This window comes from Halyomorpha halys, unplaced genomic scaffold, assembly GCF_000696795.3.
Source record: "Halyomorpha halys isolate HHAL.00 unplaced genomic scaffold, Hhal_1.1 Scaffold571.1, whole genome shotgun sequence".
Taxonomy (NCBI): Eukaryota; Metazoa; Arthropoda; class Insecta; order Hemiptera; family Pentatomidae; genus Halyomorpha; species Halyomorpha halys.
Genome location: NW_027113281.1, coordinates 84121 through 95239, shown reverse-complemented (window position 1 = coordinate 95239; position 11119 = coordinate 84121). Strand labels below are relative to the sequence as shown.

Genomic DNA, 11119 nt, shown 5'->3' with positions numbered 1-11119 from the left:
AATCCTCAATGCTCCTTATTTTGTTACTAATAAAACCATCCATAAAGACCTAAATGTTCCTTATGTAACCGATCTAGCCCGAACCCAATATTATTCCTTCCATAATAAACTCCCTAACCATCCGAACCCACCAGTTTCTAACCTTGCTTCCTCTTCCATTCCTGGCAATCCTTCGAGGCGCCTGAAAAGAAGATGGCCTCGTGACCTTATTTGTAAACTGTTTTTAGTGTTCTACTACTGGGTAGTTTCTCTACATCCTGTATCATTATGTCATTATGATAAAATTTACTTGTTGTATTTTTTTTATACAGTTGTAAATATCAATAAATAAATAAATAAATAAAAAAAAAAACTTTTTAAGTATATTAAATTTAATATCAACTGCAGCTTCGTTGGTGAAATAATTCCCCAGACAAGGTATTGGTTATTTTCCCAAAAAGTGATGTTTTAATTAATTTTATAAAAAACAAAAACTCGTAATATTAGTTTATATAGATATCTTAGCCAACTCTTAACGAATCCTCCGAGAGCCCAGGCCACAGAGATTTTGCCTTTCTTGCCCTTTTCTGAAAATGGATCTTGGATGTCCTAAAACACTCAAAAATGACACAACCACAATGCTCTTACTCGGTAAGAGAAATAGCCAAAAATTAACTGTAATTGCTATCTATTATATTTTTACTCACCTGTAAGTTACTAGAATTAAGTACTTAGTTTGTTATTTTAGTAACTTTTATATAAGAATACAAATTTTCCACCAATTTATATAAAAAATTAGAAATTTATTTTAGAACAATAGTACAAGTACATTACGTTTTATTCAAAGTATTGTCCATTATTAGCCACTATATTTTCCCATCTTTCTGGCAGCATTCGCTTCGGAAGAACTCTTCATCTTTTGATACTATCCATGAATCGACCCAATTTTAGGTATTTTCAAATGATGTAAAGCGATGTTCAGACAATGTGCCATCGACCAAAAAGTGATAATCTGCAGGACCAGTACCTGGTGAATAAGGTGGATGGGGTAGGTTAATCATAGGTTCAGTTAATAGGGAACCTAATTTCCTTGTTTTTGAATCATTCCAGACGATTTTTTTGGTGTTTATTGCAAATGGTGTTTATTTGCTTGTCGAGTCATTTCTAATATAAATACAAGTTATTTTTGCGTTTGGGACGAATATTACTCCAATGATTGGATTGCCCATTATCAAACCAATTCCGTGTCTTCTACTACGTCCTTTGTCTTTTATAAAACCTCTCTTAAACTTTTATGTGATGATGATACAAAGTCACAAATACTTGAAGGTTATGTTGCTACCATATGAATAAACTTGCCAGCTCACGTTTAACAGTTGACAATTCGAAAAACCTTCTGGTGGAGCCATCTTTTGTCAAACGGCGGAATCTTATTTGTATTCCCATTGATTTAGTTACAAGAACTAGCGTTGGACAAACAGACAACTGATCTTTTTACTATTGTTCCATAAGAACTATTGTTAATTTAGCTATAGTTCCAGTTCAAACAATTTTGAAAGGGCTCAGTTAAACGATTGACGAGGAACTGGACGACCTCTCGGTTTAACAAGTAATGTGGATATGAGACCTGGTGTAGGTGCCGCTGAGCACAGCACCCCTTCATATCATGGCTCTCACGTGATTTCCTTGAGTTATTTCGTTCCTAAAATTGCCATATATAGATAAAGATTTTATGTTAAGAATCATAGTTAAATGTTTAACTAATTAATCAATGTTAAAAGTTTTAAATAATACTTTACTTATTCATTTCGTTAAATAAATAAAAAAAAAAAAAAAAAGAATATTAAAAACAATAATTGAAATCTTCGATAATTAGAATGTTTATTAGCACTTTTAACGTATTTTGCGGCCTCCGTAGCTCAGATGGTTAGGCCTAGATCTATCGTTCCGAGAACAGCGGGTGGCGCCGGTTCGAATCCAGCCTGGGGCCTCGACTTTTTTATTAAGTGGCGGTCCCAGAAAATGAAAAACTTGACCCCCCACCATGGTTAGAATAATTTGGTCACCTGTCGATAACTAGACAAACATCACCTTCGCATGGATATCCCTTAAAAAAGGGAAAAAAAAAAGTATTTTGTTGCTATAGTGTTTATACTTTTTTTTTTTCGCAGTCAAGTTATGCGACAAAATTGTTTTAATCAATCAAGATCATAATTTTATCCTCCCTTGTGGTTTTTAAATCTACTTCGTAACTGCCAATCTAATTTTTTTTTTCTTTTTTAATTTACATTTTATATTGACGGCGGATAGCTCAATATATTGAGAGAGCCGAATGAATATTTATGATGAATAAAGATGCCGATCACAACCTCCATTCTTTCCATCTGTCTTGTAATAAAACGCAAATAAAAAATATTTTCTGTATTCATTATGGTGTTTTCCCAATGTTTTACTTCAATATTTGGAATTATCCTTAAATACTATTTTAATTAATCTATGAGATTAATATTGGAATTATAATCATAGACACTTATATTGTTTTATATTACATGCATTGCTTTATATAGGCAGCTTTCAAATCTACTTCATAAAACTGAAGTGATTAAAATAAAATCGTTTTATTTTATTTTGGTTCATAATATTCAATAGTGAGCCTTTGTAAATCAATCAAGAAAAAAAGAATAAAATTTAATACCGTATACTCTACGGGCTGAAGTTTTTGAAATTTGGTGCCAAAGTTACATATTTCCCGGTTACCAAAAATTAAGGAACGCTACATGGAATAAAGATTCAATTTTATTGTAAAATACAATGTTACATCAACATTGAAACTAACTTCTTACAAACTAGGAAAAACTTAGCTAAAAGCTGAGGTATTTCATATCTTAAGGCTAGTAACTATTCTAGTCTTCTGCTCTTTGGGCATAAAATATATACATAAAAAGAAGTATAGGAAGGGGATAACTTTGTTTAGTCGAATTTTGTGTGGGTAAGAGGTAGGGGACAAAGAGAATTCAACTGATTGGAAGTTATAAACAGAGCATAGGTATTATGAGTCTTAATACCTAAACTCCCCATGTAAACAAGCCAGAAGGTATATATATATAGCATTATAGATAGGAATAAAGCAGTATCTTAGTGAAGCTTGTGTGCCCCTATTTTCCTTTTTTTTGACTCTTGAGTTCTGACTCATCATAACTTGGACACTCTAAAATTAGGAGTAGGAGATTTTAAGGAAGCCCAATAATATCGTAGATTCCTTGGCTTATGGTGGGGAGCAACCAATAAGATCCAAGCTAGAAGTGGAAAAAGGTTCTTTGAAAGAGGAATGCGATGGACTGTGAGAACTGACTTATATGTGTTAAAGATAAAATAGTTGAACAGATACGAGTCCCCTGTGAGATGACAGTTTGGACCTGCTTAATGGTCAGCCCTTGCCTTCAGTAGTGATAAAGTACAAACATATGATTTGACCAGGCAAAGGTCACTTCCTTTGGTCCCAAAGTGGTCAGTTAGGTCAACCTTAATAGGCCACATGTTCTGAGAAACAACTACATAGTTTATAACAATAGCCGTTGAAGACTGTTTATAGCAATAGCCGTTGAAGACTGTTTATAATAATAACTGTTAAATACTATTAATAGCAATAGCGTTTCTTAAATCGAATTATCTTAGCAACTCGCAATTACCGTAGGCTTTTTCGCTTCTAACTGGCGCCCAATTTTTAGTTTCCTAAGGCCATTTCTCAAGATAAAGGGAAGATCCTCAGTGTTTAGGAATTAGATTCTAGAGAATTCTCGAATGCAGCCATTTTTTAAATATTAATTTATTTTGGACCAATATGAGAGAAGAGACAGACAATTTTATGCGTATTGGACTTTGTACCCAAATCTGTTAGAATAGTCGTGTGAGTTGAAGGATACCATATTTTATTATTTGTAAATCACTGATATCATCAAATAATTAACTCAAATAGGTAGACCATCGTGTGATAATTTGCAGTGTTTTTTTAGTTACTTACCTCTACCAGTAAGAGTCAAAAATACAGTTTCGAACTATTCTATAATTACAAAAATAATAACTATATAATAATACTGTATGTATAAATGAACATTTTTAAGAGCTTGATTAATTTTTAGATCGTATTTTATCTGTTTTTAAATTTTCTTCGTAGGTAGAAATAATTTTTATTTGATTAGTCATTAAAAATTTAGTCTTATTTTAATATGCATTTATAAACTAATGGTTAAGGGAAATTGTCCGGCAATTGGTGTTCGTGGTTCTTTGTCCTAACCTCTAACTGCTACCCAGAGTTTCTCTCTCGAGCTGACCACAGTGGGAGCATAAAGATACAATTCTCGAGATAGCGGACAAATTAATATTAAGTGCCCCAAGGAGGAATCGAACCCAGATCGTTTCGAACCGCACACTCTGGCAGCCACGTCCCATTTTGTTCAGTCATCAGAAATTCTATTAATAAACTAAGACCTGCCAATCAGATATTATCCTATGATACTATTTATTATTGTATATTTCATTTTTATTTCAGATGTCCTAGGAGACATTTTGGGTGGTCCATGCGAAGACAGTTGTAGAGAGAATCTTCCACACGTCGTTTGCAACAAGAAGACATCGATTTGTGAATGTGAACCTGGATTTCCTGTCCGTCTTGGGGAGACTATAGGCTGTGCCAAACGTAAGGACTGAGCTGTTCAATTATTTTTTATTGTTTATAAATAAAAAATTGTAATATTCTAGTCACAATATTCAGTAATTTTTTACATCTGTACTTTGTATCCAGTGGTGGTGCTATACTAATAATAATCTATTGGAGGGGCAAAATACCCCAACAATTTTGAACGGATTTTTAAACTATATTGAGTTATTTTAATTTCCCAAACGGTGTTATGGAATATTTTTTCATTTATTGTTATTTGAACTGTTTACAGTTTTACAGTTGCTAATGTTGATATTTCACCACAATATTTAAATTTTCTATTTTATCTATAAAATCTCAATTTTTTTACTTCAAAGATATCAGATTAAAATTTGATTCTAGTCTTCATTAAAATGTTTCAAAACAATTTTCGTAATTCGAAATAACTTTGAAAACTTTCAAGATTTCGATAAATTTGCATATTATTGAAAGGAGTCGCAGCACCCCTATTCCTCTCATTAGAATGTCCCACGGTGCTTCTGGAATAACATTGAATCCAGTGACAATTGAACAGAGACTAGTTATAACAGTTTTCAATGAAAAACCACTGAACAATGCTTTACGTATCTAAAAAATATTGGGTTATAAAATAAGTTAATAGCGTTTTTTGCTGATGATTTCGCCAATGGATAACGGTCCAATAAATCCTTTTCCATCAAATTGTGATGAACCTATTATCACTTCGAGAAACATATGCCGCAACCCCCAAATGATTTGAGACACCTGCATGAGATATGTTTAGCTTTTCTGCGATATCCCGTGTCGTAGAGTGAAGGTTGTCTGTGACCAATTTGGTCATCAACAGTTGAAGGACGACCCGAGCGCTTTGCGTCTTCATAATCATAATCTTCATAATCGTCTAAGTCATAATTTTCGGTTCTGAACCGAGCAAAACACTTAGGGATGGTGCTATCTCCTAAGCCATCATCACCAGACACACTGCAAATTTTATTAACCGCCTGTGCAGCGGATTTTCCTTTTCGGAAATAAAAATCATTAAATGACGAAAATGAATTTTTTTTCTCCTCCGTTTCGAGCAAGCAAAATACCACTTAAGAATAAGGAATTTCGGTTGAAACTGATACATAAAAGCACCTTAACTAAACTTTTTTTAGAATATGTAAACGTTATTGACCGAGTAAACATGATTTTATAAATACAAAAAGGATTAAATTTTAATATTGAAAAACGCTACAAACTTATTTTACAAGCCAAAATATCTTCTAATGCACCCTTTTTTGTTTTTCTTCCTATTTTTATCATATAATGATTGTTATTTCTAGTACTTTTTGAGTTCTCAGAAATGTTTCTAAGGAAGAAAAAAAATCACAATTGCTTTCTTTGTTCCTCTGTGCATTATGTATATAATATAACATATTCTATTTTGATAGAACATGTAAACATTATTGACCAAGTAAACATGATTTTATAAACACAGAGAGGATTAAACTGAAATATTGAAAAACGCAACGAACTTATTTTAAAACCCAATATTAAGTAAAATTAATAGTTCACCATTACGAAATAAGAAAGGAAATGATTCATTGCAACAAATTCAACCTTCTCTTGAATTTGTTTAACGATATCAGCTTTATTTTATTTTTTGTATGTTGCTTCTATAAAGCAACCAGTGAATATGAGAATGAATGTGGATAGGTATATCTTGGCTAAAGGCAAGGCCAACCCAATGAAGTACATTTGAAGCCTTTAGTTTATTACAGATGATTCTAGCAATGTAATAAAATCCTAGATATAGTTTTTAATATCATTTTGGTTGGTTGGCATCCAACATGTACCAGTCTCTTCCATTGTCCTAGTAGTTTGTCTTAAAATGATATTTGATGAGAAACTATTAGTTTTTCACTTTGTTTATAACTAGCTCCAACAATACTGCTTATATGAGTAAAGTATAAATACATTTATTTATTCATTTTATATGCTTTAACCTAATTATCTATTTTATCAGAAATAGTCATCTTAAGTGAACACAAGACTAAAGAGCCTGACTGTCTTGTCTATTATATGATTCATAAAGAACTTTTCAATGTTTTAGAAAAATATCAAGCTTAGCTGCTGGGTCAGCATTAGTATAAAATATAATTTAGGCAACTTACAAAAATATATACATTCTTTTTAGCTTTTTGAAAGTCTTTTGTGGGGTAGAAAGGAAATAGGAAGCATCTCTCAAACTACAGTTTGTGTCTTGTCAAATCCCAATAATTTTTTGTCTATAAAAATTGTCTAGCAGGGTTTGTATTGGTTTCTTATAATGTGAGAAGCAATATCTCTACCTGCCAGGTTTCTTTGACTTCCTTAACTAATATTGAATTAATAACTAATCATTTGTTCCTGAAAGGCCATAAGCCTTAACTCAAATTTACTTCTTCTAATTGAAAAAAGAGCCATTCTAAAAGAACAGTGATGATTTTACTGGTATTTAAAATCATAGTATGAACTGATCATGAGCAACTGATATTAACTTGGATTCCGAAAAATTGTAAGAAGGTTAAACATATTTTGATCATTTTCAGTGCAGAGTAATTTTTCATACTAGTAACTGTGAATGTTGTTATTGCTAACTCAATAAAGAAGATAAATTTTGGATACAGATCTTGCTTTCTATAATATCTATTCTAATCAATGTGAACAATACTGTTTCAGCTGTGAGTTTGGGAGATCAGTGCTTCTATTATCAAACATGTACTCACACTGACCAAAACGCTGACTGTGTCCAGATTAAACATAATGCTATTTGCCAGTGTAAGAAAGGCTATCACTCAGTAACTGTGCAAAAACCCATTAAAAGGATCTTCTGTTCCCAAGGTAGTAGCTGCCACTCGTTGATTAAGCTATATTATTACCTATTGCAAAGACTAATGTGTAAGTATGCCCTAGATTTGGTCGTGATAGCAACAGATCAGTCTACACTTCTTGGAGTAGCCACTGGCTTGGCCATATTCACTGCTCTCATTTGTTTCGTCCTCAGACTCTTTGTTGGTTCCAGACCCAGGCACTATGCCAATACTAACCTAACTCCTCCCATCATTTTTGCTCAGTCAGGTAAGTGGATATACAGGTAATCCATATATTTGTTCAAATGTTGTTAAAATCACTTTCAAAATTTGTGTTAATATATATTGCTATTATATATAACATTGTGATTATCAAACTCTGTTTCCATTTGAAAAGCATTTGCATGCTGTAATAATATTTTCAATGTAATAAAAATAACAATCATACATCAATGTTGTTTGCACTACTGCACTTATTCATGTAGCACTGTTCTTCTTATATTTTGAATTATTTTAAGGTATACTTTACCCTACCTTTGGTTGTTGTCTGTCATCAAGCTCCTGTTAATCGTTGAGTTGTATCTATGTATGTTATAGATGGTTGTTTGATGTATACAAAAGATATGCATCTACCTATATTTGTATTATTTTTAAACTGTTTTCTTGTTGTATTGCCTTTAGTGTTAATTTACTGTTACTGTTTGTAAATTACCTTTTAGTTTTCCAGCCTTCAAGTTTTCATAATGCATCATTACTTGTTTGTTTTGCTTTCCTTGTCTCAACTTTTTCAATCCTTACTTTTGGCATGGTTGTATTGAATGGCCTGATTTAGAGAATATAATCCAAAAAACAAGAAACATTGGAAAAGAGTTTGTTTTGTATATTGGTTAAATGTTGCTTTAATAACAAATCATATCATAAATTTAGTCAATTTTTAAAAACCTTTACATATTCAACATTAAGTGGCTAATTGGTTTTTTTTAAAGTTCAAAGTGTGTCTTCAGTTTAGAACACCACTCTCCGTTCGAGTGGAAATCAAGAATCATTTCATTATTAATAACGCCTGACAACCAAATGCTTAGTCAACAACATGCCAAAAGTAAGTATTAAGAATTTAAATGTTTTCATTTGTAAAATGTTAATAAAATGATTACATTTCTCAGTTTTATGCAGAATAGTAGTATAATAATGTTTTCAATTCAATTATTGTTAGTAGTGTAAAAAAAAAAAAAATTTGTTTATTTAATACACATGATAATAACTAATTCAACACTGAGTAGACTTTCTGATTCAATTATTTTTTGCTTATGGATTGATGATTAGAGCAGTAAAATTTTAATTCCATTCACAATAAGTTGGAATATGATGCTGATATACATTTAGTATCAGTCAGTACAACATAAAATGTTGGGTTAACCTTATTACAAAATGAATGGATCTAATATAATTCTAAAAATTAATCAAAACTTCCATAGAAGGTTGAAGCCTAATATTTTCTGAAAAACTCCATTTTGTAAGTCATGGAGGTTTTGTATTACCAGGATGAAACCGATAATCATTAATCATAGAAGATAATTCTCCATTAATTAGATGACAAATTTAAAGTTCAGCAATGATTGATTGTTCAAAAATTCCCTAATTGATAAATTATTATTATAACTATTTAAACTTCATTCAGGTCACTCCCAATACATTTCAAATGACAAAATCAGACAGCATATTCAATGAGCCCTTTGTTTTCACATAAAATCTTTAATATAAAACAACCCACTTAACGAATTTCACAATATTTTTGGAAGAAAGTTTAGTAGTATTATTTTAAAAATATGATACTTTAAATCCTTGATACCATATGCAAAATGAGAAGAACTACTACGAGTTTGTATTTTTGATTGTTCCAATTCTTATATATTTCAAATGATGAAAAAATTTAAATGAACAATATTATGCTCATGCAAATTAAAGTAGCGGGCCCACTTGAAGGACAGTTAAAAAACAATTTTTTGTAACACTAAAGCAATAAACTCTAAAACATACCAATTTATTAAAATTGGGAACTTACCTGGTAAGATGGGCACACCAAGCAGATATTTTTTAAACCTAACATTCTTATGAGCATCTTTGAAAAACGAGAAACGTATAGGACTAAAAGAGTCTACTAAATTTACTATTTTCTATTAAATGTAATATGTAAATAACTAAACTTTTTAATTGTGAACCATTAAGAGGAGTTCAATCACCAGAACCCTTATTTCTTTTTTGTCGAAAGGTTTCGCATTTTGAATTGGGCTCAATCAGACAATAATTAGCTTCCTGTAGACTCTAGTATAAGAAATAAAAATGAAGATTGTGAGAAATATACACATAGCTGATCAGTTTAGACTATGTTGTTGATCAGGTAGGGATTTATAACAAAAGACAAAAATTATGTGTTCCACTGCCATATGCAAACAGCCCTCAGGCAGAGGAAAGCCTAGTGTCTAGTTCTGAGGCAGTGTTGCCATCCACTGTTTTATTTACAATTATATTTACAAATTAATTAATAATACTAATTTTCTACAACATTTTCATTCATAAATTAATCGATACTAATTGAAGATTGATCATGAATCATGAAAGCCTTTATTAGGACTTATGAAGTATCAGCATAAGATTTGTAATGTTACCTTCTATAAATTAAGAAATGATGATAGCAGTGCTTGAAATAAATGCAGTAGACAGACAAAGAACTCTCTCTTCCCATTATTTAAAAAAGAATATGAATGGGGATATTAGCATGCAAATGTTGAAGGACAGAGATTGGGGTAGATATAAGAAATAACCATGAATATTTAAACTTTACCTCAGGTATGAGTGGAGTGTCTGTCTTGAGGGGTGGCTGCACACGAGGGAGCAGGGGAGTTCTTGTACCTTCTTCGAGAGCAGGTGCTGCTAGGGCGGCGGCCATCTTGCTTATATCATGCCACCTGTCACCTTCTCATGGTAACCGAAGAGGTCTATAATCCATTCTACACAACAGAGTAACACATATCATGGAAATCTGATTAGCATTATTTTTATCAGTTGGAATATTTTTCAGACCCTGGTCCACAAGATAGTTGTACGAATTTGATTAAATTTTGGTTTATGGAAAAATAACAAAAACACTATGCTATATTTACATTTTGATGTAGAAACATGTTCATTCTTAACCATAGAGATCCTAACAACTTAATCAAATCAAAATATTAAACTGCCAATTATTGTTTATGTTCTGTGGTATAAATACTAAGAAACATTAATTGATAGTTTTTATGTTTATTTGGATTAACTTCCTTAAAAATAGTTTTCATGAAACTTGTTCATGAATATGTCACTATGCATTTGAAATAATCTAAAATAAATAAAAAAGCTTTTTTATAATTTTAATATAATCAATTAAAAGTTCTTCAAACATGTAATCAATAATGTAAAGATTTTTAATTCACAACCGTCCAAATTTTTGTAAACAATATAGTTGTAATTTTACTTATAGTTAAAATTAAAAGAGTCTTCGATTATTACATTTAATTTTCAATATTAAATTAATATAATCTTGTAGTGGTATTTTAGTCAATAAATCAATATTTATTATTATAAATCAATATTCATT

The 11119-nt window shown here is 31.3% G+C and overlaps 1 protein-coding gene across 3 annotated transcripts in view; it reads left to right on the top strand.

The window, feature by feature from the left end:
• Nucleotides 1–11119, top strand: part of LOC106684340 (uncharacterized) — a 34404-nt gene that overhangs the window by 10143 nt on the left and 13142 nt on the right. Inside the window, exons 2-5 of one of the 3 annotated variants that reach the window (XM_014426366.2) lie at nucleotides 4529–4675; nucleotides 7358–7519; nucleotides 7592–7756; nucleotides 10336–10413. In XM_014426366.2, coding sequence (XP_014281852.1) covers nucleotides 4529–4675; nucleotides 7358–7519; nucleotides 7592–7756; nucleotides 10336–10413 — 552 coding nt within the window. Of the gene's footprint in view, nucleotides 1–4528; nucleotides 4676–7357; nucleotides 7520–7591; nucleotides 7757–10335; nucleotides 10471–11119 lie in introns of all 3 variants that reach the window. The other 2 variants (XM_014426365.2, XM_014426367.2) reach the window with 2 other exon arrangements.